Raw genomic sequence first — 13,371 nt, 5'->3', positions numbered from 1 at the left:
CCATAAACATCGCCTGGTTGCAATAGATAAGGCACCTCCTTTTGCTGAAAATCTGACAGCTTGATGCATTTTAATGTTGGTAAAATCTTTAGGGGTGTCATTCTTAATATGATTTTCCAGCTCCGATAGCCAGAAGTACACAAGTATGGGCTACTGAGGTAGCGGCTACATTAGCTTTTAAGTTTATCATGGTAGATTCCCAGATTTTTTTTTAGTAAACTGTCTGCTTTTCTATCCATGGGGTCTTTTAACTGGATAGAGCACATTGGTGAGCTTAGTTTTGTGACTTGGACATCTACTTTGGGAGATGAATTCCAGAACTTCCTCCTCTTCGTCAAACAATAAGCGATTCCTCAACTCTTTAGACAATGAAATTCTTTTTTCAGGATCTCTCCCCTCTTCCTGAATAAGCAGTTTTAAAGCATCATTGATAGGGAACACTTTTTCTGGGACCCAAAAATGCTAATTCGTCTTGAATAGATTTGGCTTCCTCCACTTCTTCGATCTTTAAGGTATCAAAAATAATTTTAAGTAACTGATCCAAGTCCTCTTAAGAGAAAGGGTATCTGGATTCCATTTTAGAGGCAGATAGAGAAGTAGGAGGATCCATATCTAAAGAGACTTTAAATGAAGAGTTGCCGTCCGAGTCAGGGTCTGATTCTGAGGTACATATCAGACCTCTCTTTTGCGGGGGGGATCGGGAAGGTTAAGAACGGCCATAGAGGCACTCATGGAGGTCTAGACTTCTCCTTTAACAAAGGAACGCATTTCCTCCATAAACCCTGTTCTTTCTTCCCTCAGTAGGTTATCCAAAAAGTCTTTGCAGTGTTTTTTTAATAGTCAGGGTTAAGCTTTGCATTACACATATTGCATTTGCGAGAAGTAGATCTCTCTCTCCCATTCCTTAGAAGGCCCTTTGCTCTTCAATTTCTCTTTAGGCTTCTACCAAAGGGGGAGAGAGAGAACGAGCGAGCGAGCGTAACTATATAGGGGATATATAATACACATTAGAAATAGAGCCCCTACCCCCTTTAATAGCCATTGGACACTCACAGGAGCCGTGTATAGGGGTTCTGATACAAAAGGCTCCATGGAAAGGATCTTGCTAGGAAAGATAGATAAGTCCATAGGAACCTATAATTTATAGGTAAAAGGGGCTTATTCACATGCATCTGTACACAGTAACTTATCGTCGGAGCGGTGCGAGAATCTTAGACCTCAGCAACAGAGTGGCTACCTGCGACAGAGTTTTGGAATTTGCCGCCGCAGCTTCAGAATAGCAAAACGTCACTTCTGGTGCGGGGTAGAGCCTGCTATACAGTCCCCATCTGAGCCAGGGAGGAGGCACGACACATCGAGCCGAGGTCTGGGACTGGCAGGGTAAGGGTACAACCTGCGCCTGTTTCTTAGTGAAGGAGGAAGTGAGACACTGGAGTATGGATGCCAGGGCGGGGCATTTAACTTCTCTGCTCCCTGTCCCCACAAAGGTCAAGGGGTCATTCTACAGGTGGGGCCGTCGTGGGGGACGTAAGGGAGAGTTGAAATTGAAGAGTTATTTTGCAAACGAACGTAATAAAAATGCATTACTTTATTACCAATGTGTCTACTACGTTACAAATAAAAAAAAAAAAAAAACATCTGATAAAAATGACAACAATGATAACTACAGCATATTTTGTGTAGTAAATTTTGCTAATACTTATTCCTCACATGACAAATTAAATATTTATGTACAGACATAATGGATGCCAGCCCAAAAACAACCATTTTATCAGCCAGCTGAAATTTGTTTCGGTCAGAAACAAAAACATGTAAGTGATTAGAAATTACTGCATACCCCTACTCTGTAGTAGAGTCTTGGACACTTTATACATAACTTGGAATTTCGTGCAAGAGATACCTTTTAATATATAAATGTAAACCAAAGTTGAAAAACTGACATATTGAAATCCTTTAAGGACAGAAATGTGATTCAGTACAAATCATGGAGGTGACTGGTCACTGGTATAGTCTTCTCTTCAACACACCGGTTACCATATCACACACTTGGCAAAGTGGCTGGTAACAACAAACCATTACTGTCAGCTCAATAGAAATCCTAAATATTCATGTTGAAGTCCATGTGATTTTGTTATTTATGTCTGCTTCCTCTTCTCTTCATTGCAGCTGTACACTGTGGGCAATACCATTTGCCTTTAGGAGCCTCTGATAATCCAACACATCCATAATGGAACCATTCAATTGGACACTGAAAAACAATGCAAAATAAATTATACTCTGAGCACAGCAACAACATTATGGGGTTGCATTTTCACGGACAAGAACAAAACAGGTAACTCGGATATTAGAAGATAGCAGTTTATACTAGTTTAGTCTTTACTATAGTTCAGTTTTACACTCCCTTCTATTCTGAAACCAAGCATTTAAAAAATATATCAAAATCAAATGTTATATAATATTTTTCAAAGAATAATGTTTTAGGTAGTATTATGAAATGAACAAGTGAAAAATTGTGAAAGATTTTCGTGCTTCAGGGAATGCAAGTGCACAGCAAATATATATTTAAAGCTCAATGCACTTTTACTTACATCTTGGTTATCACAGCCCACCATTTCACCATAGGAAACCTAGAACAGGAGAATCACAATTGTTTAACAAAAAAACAAAAAAAAAACACAAGAACAAAAATGAAATTGAATACAATACATATGCTTCTACAACAAAACTCAGATTAAAAAGCCCAATGGTGGCCTTTGTAAGGTTCCACTAAACCAGTCATAACACTATTATAGATCCCCAAAAGAAACTTTGGGATGTCCCAACACTGCATTTTGTTGCACCCATCTGCCCCACGCTCTGGGAAATCTCAATTCATATGTATTACAAGCATTGGAGTGACAAGTGGGCTGTCCATCTAGTCTTTGTTAGGTTGGTTTACTTTTTTTTATTTTTTCTTAACTTTCATATTAAACAGAGCACACAATTCCTTCTGGCTCATTAACAATTGTGCTTGAAAAATCTGATGAGACGCTTTTACAGTGGCATATACTGTAGCCAATGGTCAACAGTTTAATATAATACAAAATAATAAAACTGTGCTATATCCAAGTTTCATAGGTATCATGACACGTAATAAGTGAAATGAAAATACACAAAAACACAGAAAACCACTGACCTGATTACAAATGCAGTAACGGGGCTCATTTGGATCATATGTCCAATCAACCTGGCTATTAGAATCCGTTTCTGGGACAGCCGCTGTCTGCTGATGAGACAATTCATGGGCTAAAGCAGATGAAGATGAACACGAAGACAGAGAAGATGAAGACGACGAGGATGACGACTGTTGATTTGAAGATTTATTGTTGCTCCTGAAAAAAAAAAAAAAAAAAAAAAAAAAAAAAAAAAAAAGAGAATTGCCATTACAGCCATTTACAGGAGATTTCTGGTTACAAGTACCAGGGTTCGCAGATTAAAATTTCAGATTACTGGACAGAAGGTGCACGTCACGGTGAATAATTTAAAATAATTTGGAAAACTCACTTATTTTTACGTCCACTTCTTGAATCAGTTGTAGCGGATGATGTCAACGTCTGTGTTAGCGTGGAAGCCAGTGCTGAAGAGGAGTAACTTGTTGAATCTCTAGACAAAAACTCTCTGCCAAGCTGGAAGTCATTATTTTTAAATGCTTCATAGCTAGCTTTCATACTTGACGTTCTCCTACCCTCTTTCATCTGTGTAAAAAAAAACAAAAGGATAAGATTAATAAAAGCTCTGTCCAGGGTAATAAAAATGTAGCAGCAATCAACTAAAGAATAGCAGACTAATTGTCCTCGAGTTATGAATGGTACTATAGTTGGGTCTATAATGCAACACCATGCATATCCAATAGACAGATGAGGCATGGCAAGATCTTTAGGGGAAGGGATTTCCTAATCCTGGACAACCATGAAGAAGGAAAAATATATATATAAGAAACAGTCTGAAAAAGCAATTCTGCTCACCTGTGCAGTGACCTGTACTGCCTGTGCAGCTGCCATTGTTATAGCTCCAGCTCCAGCCCCAGCTGCTGCCCCGGCAGAGAGTGAGCCAAGGTTGTATGATGCAAGTGGCTGAGATGAGTTCACATTGTAAACATTAGTGGCAGCGGGGGCAGTCATGTTATTTCTACAACCTGTAGTAAGGGGAGCAGAAATTGAAAACAAAAATGTTAAAATAAAACTTTCCATTAAAAGAAAATTAAGAAAAAGAGCAATTTAAAAGAGCCAAACTATAGATTTGTGGCAAGCAAATAACATTGGTAACCTGGAGTGTTTTCTTTAGAAGCATCAGAGGTGAGCGTAGATAGCAGCGCCTCAGACTTGAATTTCTTCTCTGGAACATGGTCTGTAGTGGAATGATGGGATGATGGATTGTGCTTTCTTTCTATTGAAACAAGCATTCAATTTAAAGCATAACTAAACTTTTCACTGAATGTTATTAATGAATAGTGCAGATGAGAATTTTAATAACATTTTAATATACTTTATAACTGAATAAAAAGGAGTCTAAAATCTGGGACAAAGTCAAACTTCCAACATACTCAGGTAGAGCACAAAATGTATTTTCAGAAATTACCTTTCCTGAAAAATATTGCCTTTGCCTATATAAAAAAAAAAATAGCTTGCAAAATCACATTAACCCCTTCACGCTCCGTGGCGGATACATCCGCCACGGAGATGTGAAGGTTGTATGAAGAGGGCTCACGGGCTGAGCCTTCTTCATACAGAGATGGGCTTTGCTGCATAACGCAGCAAAGACCCATCGCTATCACCCGCGGTCAGTGCTTTGCAGGCAAAGTGGCCGGCGGCACTTTAAACGGCATGGGCGCCGCCATCTTACCTCCGATCGCCACGCAATAAAACCTATATAAATTTAGTATCACCGCGATCGCACCAAACCAAATAATAAAGCTGAGGTGTTATTTGGAGCACAGAGTGAAAGTCTTAAAAACTGAGCCCATAAGAACGTGACGCGCATGCAGTTTTTAAAAAAATTTTCCACATTTGGAATTTTTTTTTTTACGGCTTCCCACTACATGGCAGGGAAAAATAAATAACAAAAATGAAAAAGTTATGGATTTTTGAAGATGGAGAGCGAGAAATGAGCGAAAATACCCTGCATCCTTAAGGGGTTAAAATGAGAAGAGCGTTATTTTACCAAGAGTTTGGCAAGATAAGAATCCCCATCTCCACTTTTCACCACCAACATCTTACTACAGATTTATTATGCGACTTCAGCTGTGGTAAACAGGCTTATGAAGTGCAGACTTTTCGAAAAGTCACAATTCCACAACAAAAGGTGCAAGAAAAAAAAAAAAGAATTAGTTGAGCCGAACTTGCATCTTTTGTGCTACTTAACTACAAAGTCCACATCCACTGTAGAAACCTCAAGTAACACATTTGCGAAGCCAAGACACTTTAGAAGTCTTTTTGGATATCAGATTTATTAAAGAGCTCCCAAGGTGCTAAAAAACTCCAACAGAGCAATATCTAGCCTAATAATAGATCTACCCCAATAAATCCTCTTTAAATATTATTAGAAAAAAAAACATTTGTGGATAAGCTATAAACTTACTTTCCCCTGTTGAATGTGAATGTGTGTGGTGATTATTTACAGGCTGTGATGGGGTATCCAATTCCAGAGATCCTACAAAAACAAAATAAACCCTCAGGGGTTAAAGGTTTTACTGACCAAAACATTTCTAACTTATTTTCATAATTATTGGTTTAAGAGCCATAACTTTTTTTTTGAGCAATACTGCAAACATTTTTAGCATCAGTTTTTCTGTGACACATAGGGATATATAAGAAAAGAAAAGTTAAGGGATTTTTTTTAGGTTTTCGGGGAGTTAAAAAGCTCTAAGAATTGGAGAAAATACATTTTTTTTGCAATGTATAGTGTATATTTATTCTATTTAAATGAGCATCACAAAGTAATTCCCTAGTGTGTGACAGTCGTTTTGATATGTAATATGCATGTGTCTTGGGAAAACTGGGCAACTATTTATTAATATGTGATGTGTTTGCATGTGTTTAACTTTATATGCTCCCCATGCGGTCATAAAAAACTCTGGGGGAGATTTCCATATTTTACCAAGAGCCCCAGTTGGGGCAGATAGTTGATCACTTCTGGACTAGGTCTAATCAGACCCAGCATCTCTAACGAACACCTAGAGACCCAGCGGTCCTGTAAGTATCAGTCTGTAGAGCCGGCTCTCTGCATTATGCTAATTTAGCGCGGTGCTGTAAAAGCGGGAGCAGGAGAAAACTGCAGCGTAGTCAAAAGACACTGCTGCAGACCTGGTCCAGGAAGAGTATTCCAGGAATAGGCATATTCATATACAAATGGGTCATTAAAATATAAGCTAATATGTAATTGGTTATTTAAAATTTTTCTCCCAATAGCAAAAAAATTCTGTTGACATACAATGTAATGAAGAATTAAAATGCCTTTAATGATTTTCCCAGCTCAAAGCAGACACAGGACAGAAGATGGCCGCTGGTCACATGTCCTGCACCTGCCTGGCCAGGTCATCTGATCATCACTATGTTTGGCTGTAGTGTGTTGGTTGCAGTGCATCCAGTATGGCCAGAGTTGTGTTGAGATGTCATCTCAGTGATGTAACGTGCAGTGATGACAGGTACACATCATTACTATGGTAACAAAGCAGGACATGCTGTTACATCATCACTGGAAGCAGAGCACAAGAGGGAGGAGTTACTGAGAACTATAGGATCATGGGACCTGTAGTTTCCAGTGGCGGCCATCTTGGTGATAACTCCACCTACTTTAGAAAGCCCATAAAATTTTGTGAATCATAAAATCATCCATTTTGTGACTAGTGAAATGAGTTTTGTCAATCATTTATTTATAGCATTATGGGTTTTTGTATCAGACATTCATATTGCCGAATTTATTTAAGGATAAAGAGATAGATAGATAGCACACCTACTGCAGCTGGGCCATCTTTGGCACTCTCAATTATCCTGTATGTAGAAACATGGGGGTTATTAAGATTGGTACATCATGCTGTGTGCCAGTCTTAACATCACACCAGCTGGCACAGCACATGCTGGATTTACAAAGTGTTCTTGCTTGTATATAAGCCATGTACTCACTTCTTTCCAATATTTCTGTTATTCCTGCATTATCAGCTTCCAGCTCCATTTTGAATTTTGCAAGCTCCTGGTCTAGTTTTCGCAGATGTCGATCTACCTGTAATAAGTAAAAGGAAGAGATTTCAACAAAATACAAGTGGGCAGTAAAAGTATGGCCATTAAAAAATTCACTAATAAAATAAGTTTTCCATAATAGGGGAACGCAAAACATAAGAAGTAATCTGATAATCATATATACACATACATTTATACAGCTTTATATCTACTCTTAGGACAATAGGAAACAATATAATTTATTCACAGAGTGGAGAATGGTGCAGTCAAGACCAAATGGTAAAAACATGGTACATTTTAACTAAATACATTTCTCCGGTTATAAAAATACAACTGCATCAAGCAGTTTTAGTCACACACAAGCGTGCAAGTTCTGTGGAAACGGACCCATGTGCCAGACAAATCCCACAGACCGAGCATAGTGCAGTGGACAGGAGACCTGGGATCAAAGTGATATATGCTGCAAAGCTTTCCTGCCTGCCAAACAGCAGTGCCTATGCTGTTACACCTAGCACTGTATGGCTGGCAAGCAGGCGCTCCAGTCTGCGGCACTATGCTCTCTGTGGGAGCTGACCACTGATCCAATTCCAAGGACCAAGCACTGATACCAAATGTATCATTACGTTTAATGTAAATGCCATAGCTGTTGGGGCAAATCACATTGCTGTATATGTACCGTATATACTCGAGTATAAGGCGACCCGAGTAAAAGCTATGACCCCTAATTTTACCACCAAAAACTGGGAAAACCTATTGACTTGAGTATAAGCCGAGGGTGTAGTATACAGCCCGCCCCCTACATATAATTAAAAAAAAAAACCTAATACTCACCCACCCCCGATGCACGGCTCCTCTAGCCGGCAGAGTTGCGTCCATGCTATCTGCCGGCGGGCACACAATATGATGCGGTGGTCGCATCATTGTGTGCGGCGTGGCAGGAGATCGCATGAACGCGACTCTGCCGGCTACAGTGGAAAGAAGACGAGCCGCCGGGAAACGCACTGAGGACCGGGACCTGCGCCAAGGATCCAGGCACCAAGGGTTCGTATTACGTTTATTTTTTTTAATTGACTCGTGTACAAGATGAGGTGGTTTTTCAGCACATTTTTGTGCTGAAAAACTTGGCTTATACATGACTATATACGGTACTTTAACATTTTTTCTTAAAAACAAAACAAAAAAACTGTGCATTTTATTCAGTTTGCACTTACCAAATCATAAATCTGATTTGCCAATTGTACTTTTTCATCAGCATCTTCCAAAGCTTTGAAATAATCCTGATACAAAATTGAGAAATATTACTAAGAGCATCTCCTACATAGATCATATAGAGAAGCCATATTTATCCATGCACAGGATAGGAAATAATCTGTTCTTGTGACATCTCATAGACAGCCCTCGGGCTGTCAAATATATTAACGTGTGCTCAGCTATTTTGGAAGACCCATAGAGATAAATAGGAAGTCTGCACACATGCTCCACCTAATACTCTTCATCTAGCAAAACAGAAGAGATGAATGTTTGATCAGCCGATTTCATGGATCGAACACTGTGCTGAGGAGGGAAAATCGGAGCATCATAGTGATATATGATCAAAGGAATCCCTGCTTCCCCACGGAAAAACCATGCCAACTAAAGCATAATTACAATTTGGTGCTGCTGTTCCATGGAAGAAAGGTCTTTGCTTCATATAGAATTGTAATAAAATTTATTTATTCAGCACCTTCATATTCCACAGCGCTTTACAAATCATGATGCTCTGGGTCCCTTCCTCAGCACAGTGTATGGTCCATGAAATCTGGCCAGCAAATGGTAAGCAATTCAGATTGACCACAATGCATTTTCAGCCTTATTTTGAACCTGATCTTAGGTAAACCCTTTAAGTAAGTCTAGTCCAAAACCTGTAGATGCTACAGCTAGCAATTGACATCAAGGAGATAGCTTTATTTTTGTCTATTAATGACAAAAGGGGTCGGCACAGATTTTCCTTACACTTGAAACTAATGTGAGGCACTTGAAGTAAAAATATAGGGAACGTGGGACACAATTTGTAGAGTTATCAGAGTTTAAAATGATATGGGACACTGCTCATATTATGTTATACTTTTAGTGGCGGCTGCTCTAGATATTGCATTGAGGTTCAATCCTAGTCCATAGGACAGCACTTTCATAATACTTTAAGCCCCAGAGGATAGACCCTCCCATGACCCAAATGTGATGGCATGTACATGGCAATTGTCCTTTAAAAATGAATCAGGACAGAAATGCAAGAACTTTATGCGAGGTACCTACTTTTTTGATAGAACTCATCTGTTCTTCCCTCCATTCTGGTTTATTCTTCTTTGCATTTGAAAAAAAATCTCCAACCCTTTGCTCCAACTGGTCCATTGCATCTGCATTACAAAAACATTTTTTTTTTCTGGCAAAGCATAATAATATAGCATATAAAACTATCCCTATCAAGTTTTAATATCTAGAAGAACATTAAACAAGTACTCTTACATTGTACTTGGGTTTTGTCCAACTAAAATAGATCCACATGTTTTTTTAACAGATGATACAGGTAAACCAACCACATGTTGATTCTTTTAAAAAGTAGAGTAAGTTCTAGCCTGAACTGCCCTCCATGTACAATAGGTCAATGAAAATAATGGACAGCACTTAGATGGCATCTGAATAGTCTATGAAAAACTGTGAATGTTGCTAGGATACAACCTTGAAATTCATCCCTTTAAAACTGAGGACAAATGTACATTAATGTATATTTGCACAGGTTAGAATATACAGGTCATGGGCATTTAGCTCAAGACTCTGACCCCACTAGAATTTGTTTCAATAAAAGGTTAAAATCTTTGGTTACTTCTGCAAAGCTGGATCCTTTACACAATGGACACTAGTGGTGGCAGTTAATAACTAAAATGTGTCTTCCGCCTTAAAGCGGTTGGCCACTTTTCCTCATGTTCTATGTTGTGTGCGCAAGTATGGGGGCAGAATACTAAGCATATTTACCTCTATTAAAAGTTCTGCACGGTTTTCTTGTCTTTTACCTCATCAGCTAGACATAAAATGGCCGCAGATGGAGGGTCATGCGATCTTATTTGTTAATGAGCAATCGGGCAGGGTGATTGCTCATGAACAGATAGAGATGAAGCCATTTTATGGTCAGGAATGTCTAGTTGATGAGGTAAAAAACAAGAAAACCGTGCAGAACTTTTAATAGAGGTAAATTGGTAGGTCTGCCTTTTTTGCCTAGTTGGATGTACGCCAATTTTTAATGATTAAATAAAGTTTTTTTCCAGTGTATTACTAATTTTGGAGTGCTGGTGAGATTTCACTTTCTGTTCCACATTGCTGCGACTACTAGGACTGTTACTGGAGCGGCAATCTCCTGCCCATCAACCCCTTCCTCTGACTACAGTGACACGGAGATACAAGATTATTGAAGTTAAAACGGACCTGCATACCCCTTAGCAAAATCCATGCACCATTATTTACTGCACAGGATAAATATGACCTGACACCATTCCTATGCTTCTATGGACAGACTCTAATAAACACCAGCACAGGGCAGGCGGTGCCACAACCATCACCCCACGTGATGCACACTGCCCCCTGCTGCTAGACCCCGATACTACAGCCCGGTGCTGAGAGCCCGGTGGTCGTCACATGGAGCCCATGGCTGGAGGTGCTCACGTACTCTGCACCTGCAAGTCCATCTCCCGCATTTCCGTAAACCTGTCGCGCAGATCCATGGGAAGCTGCTCGATCACTGCGGAGAGATAGAGAGGGCGGTTATTAGGCGGCGGCGCCGCTTACGGTGCACCGTACACAGGGCGCGCAGGCAGGCACACTCACTCTCCAGGTAGTCCTCCAGGTACAGCATCTTTCCACTCTTTAGCCACCACAGACACAAGAGCTGCCGTTTATTACTTCAGCCAATATGGCGCCTACTCAGAAGCAACAAAACACTGGGAGGGAAGACAAGGCAGCCAGCGGCCGCTCCGATTGGCTCTGTGGGGCGTTGACGTCTGGCGGCAGGAGGCGCAGTGCATTGTGGGAAATGTGTTTCCTGACAAAGGCGGGACGGCTGCGCTATACACTCGGGATATGTGGTGGTGGCGCTGTGTGTATAGTGTTGTATAGTAAAAATGCGCTGTGGTGAGGTGAAAGCACCATGGAAACAAATGCTCAGCCTTTTCTCTAAAGGAGACCAGCCCTCAACAAAATAATCGTCACCCTATGTAGGGGATGATAGCTTTCTTCTTTAACCATTTAAGGACGTAGGGTTTTTTCCGCTCGTTTCTCGCTTGTTTCTCCCTCTCCACGTTCAAAAATCCCTAACTTTTTCATTTTTCCATGTACAGAACTGTGAAGGCTTATTTTATGCGTAACAAATTTTACTTCTCTATCACATTATTTATTATTCCATGTTGTGTACTGAAAATCTGGAAAAGAAAAAATCATGTTTGCGTCGTGTTCTTGTGGGCTAATTTTTTATGACTTTCACTGTGTGCTCCAAATAACACCTCTACTTTCTTCTTTGGTTCGGTATGATCACAGTGATACCAAATTTATACAGGTTTTATTGCATTTTAACACATTTTCAAAAGTTAAACGATTGTGTACAAAAAAAGAAAAAAAATTGCCATCTTCTGACGCTGTTAACTTTTTCACACTTTGGTGTACAGAGCGGTGTTAGGTGTCATTTTTTGTGAAAAGAGACAACATTTTCATTGCTACCATTTTGAAGACTGCGGCAGTGTCTTAACTTTTTATTCCATTTTTTATGTGATGTAAAATGGTGTAAAAGTCGCATTTTGGACATTTGGGTGCTATTTTTCATTATGTGGCTCACCGCCAGCAATAAACGTTTTTATATTTTGATAGATCTGGCATTTTGGGACGTGGAAATGCCTTTGTGTCTGGGATTTTTATTGTTTACTTCTTTTTTTTTTTTTACTATGGTTTAGACCCACCAGGGTACATTAACACTAGAAGGTCTGATCGTTCCTACCATATACTGCAGTACTACTGTATTGCAGTATATGGCATTTCTGCACAGCCACTGGCTCACTGTAACGAAACTGTAGAAACCCGACAGCCTTGAGTCTTACAACCAATCCTCCGGCATCAGAGGAGTTATAACCTTGCACTGATCATGGTTATTAGCGATATGCAACAAACCCCACCTACGTATGAAGAGGGCTCAGCCTGTGAGCCCTCTTCATACCACCCCCCGCAAAGCTGCGGCGCAGAGCGTCAAGGGGTTAAGGATGCAGACAGTTTTTGAAATCTGTCCAGTGTCTCTTCATGTCGTAATAACTTTTTAACTTATCTTACGGACAACCCGACGGATTCAGACAAACCGTGGAATTAAAAAAATTGTGTCGCAAGATCAGCACTTACATGCATCGGGAAGAAGAAGGTGAACTCTGGCGGACCTCGGCGCAGTAGCAACACCTGCTGGATATCAGGCGCACGACCTTAGTGAATCCCGGCAGACCCGGATCCTCGTCGGATAGCGACGGCACCGGGTAAGTAAATGTGCCCCATTGTATTGTATATTAGTAGTATTATTTTGCTGATTGGTTAGGTTTTTGGGGATAAAAATTCTATAATTTTGGAAAAATTTGAAAAATTATAATTTTCTAACTTTCAAAAGTTCTATTTTTCTTGACAAAAAGTCATACCACAATTTTTTTTTTTGTAGAAAACTTTTGCAATTTGTCTTTTTTTCTATTTCAAATTGCGTGCAACAGCACCACCACCACCTTCTACTATCTTCTACTTACAAGTGCGGTTGGGGGGGAAAGGGAAAAATACATTTTTGCGACATAGTATTACCGTATATACTCGTGTATAAGCCGAGTTTTTCAGCACAAAAAATGTGCAGAAAAACGTCCCCTCGGCTTATACACGAGTCTATTACTAAAAAAAATTACCCACTTAAATAAAATAAACTTAAATACTCACCCTCCGATGTCAGCGCGGCTCCCCAATGTCAGCGCGTCCTGTCTTCTTTCTTCTCCGCGGCTCCTCTTCTCTCTTCTTTCTTCAGCAGCGGCCACGTCATAGTATGCGCCTGCTAGAAGAACACATGGCCGTGTCCGTGCAGGAAGAAAGAAGAGAGAAGAGGAGCCGCAGAGAAGAAAGAAGA

The 13,371-nt window shown here is 40.0% G+C and overlaps 1 protein-coding gene across 2 annotated transcripts; it reads right to left on the bottom strand.

Moving 5' to 3' along the window:
- Positions 1 to 1,570: 1,570 nt before the first annotated feature.
- Positions 1,571 to 11,257, bottom strand: ING3 (inhibitor of growth family member 3). 2 transcript variants are annotated; one of them, XM_072146982.1, is made up of 12 exons: positions 11,070 to 11,257; positions 10,912 to 10,983; positions 9,507 to 9,607; positions 8,426 to 8,491; positions 7,161 to 7,257; positions 5,617 to 5,688; positions 4,306 to 4,425; positions 4,005 to 4,174; positions 3,544 to 3,734; positions 3,176 to 3,371; positions 2,589 to 2,627; positions 1,571 to 2,248 (listed from the first exon to the last, which is right to left on the bottom strand). In XM_072146982.1, exons 1-12 carry the CDS (start codon positions 11,095 to 11,097, stop codon positions 2,132 to 2,134), a joined length of 1,269 nt encoding a protein of 422 aa, XP_072003083.1. In that variant the 5' UTR covers positions 11,098 to 11,257; the 3' UTR covers positions 1,571 to 2,131. The 2 variants fall into 2 exon arrangements, with proteins under 2 accessions (XP_072003083.1, XP_072003084.1); XM_072146983.1 differs by having other exon boundaries at positions 10,919 to 10,983.
- Positions 11,258 to 13,371: the final 2,114 nt, after the last annotated feature.

Source organism: Engystomops pustulosus, chromosome 4 (genome assembly GCF_040894005.1).
Source record: "Engystomops pustulosus chromosome 4, aEngPut4.maternal, whole genome shotgun sequence".
NCBI lineage: Eukaryota > Metazoa > Chordata > Amphibia > Anura > Leptodactylidae > Engystomops > Engystomops pustulosus.
Note: the sequence above shows the minus strand (reverse complement) of the source record. Positions and strands in the feature narration are given on the sequence as shown.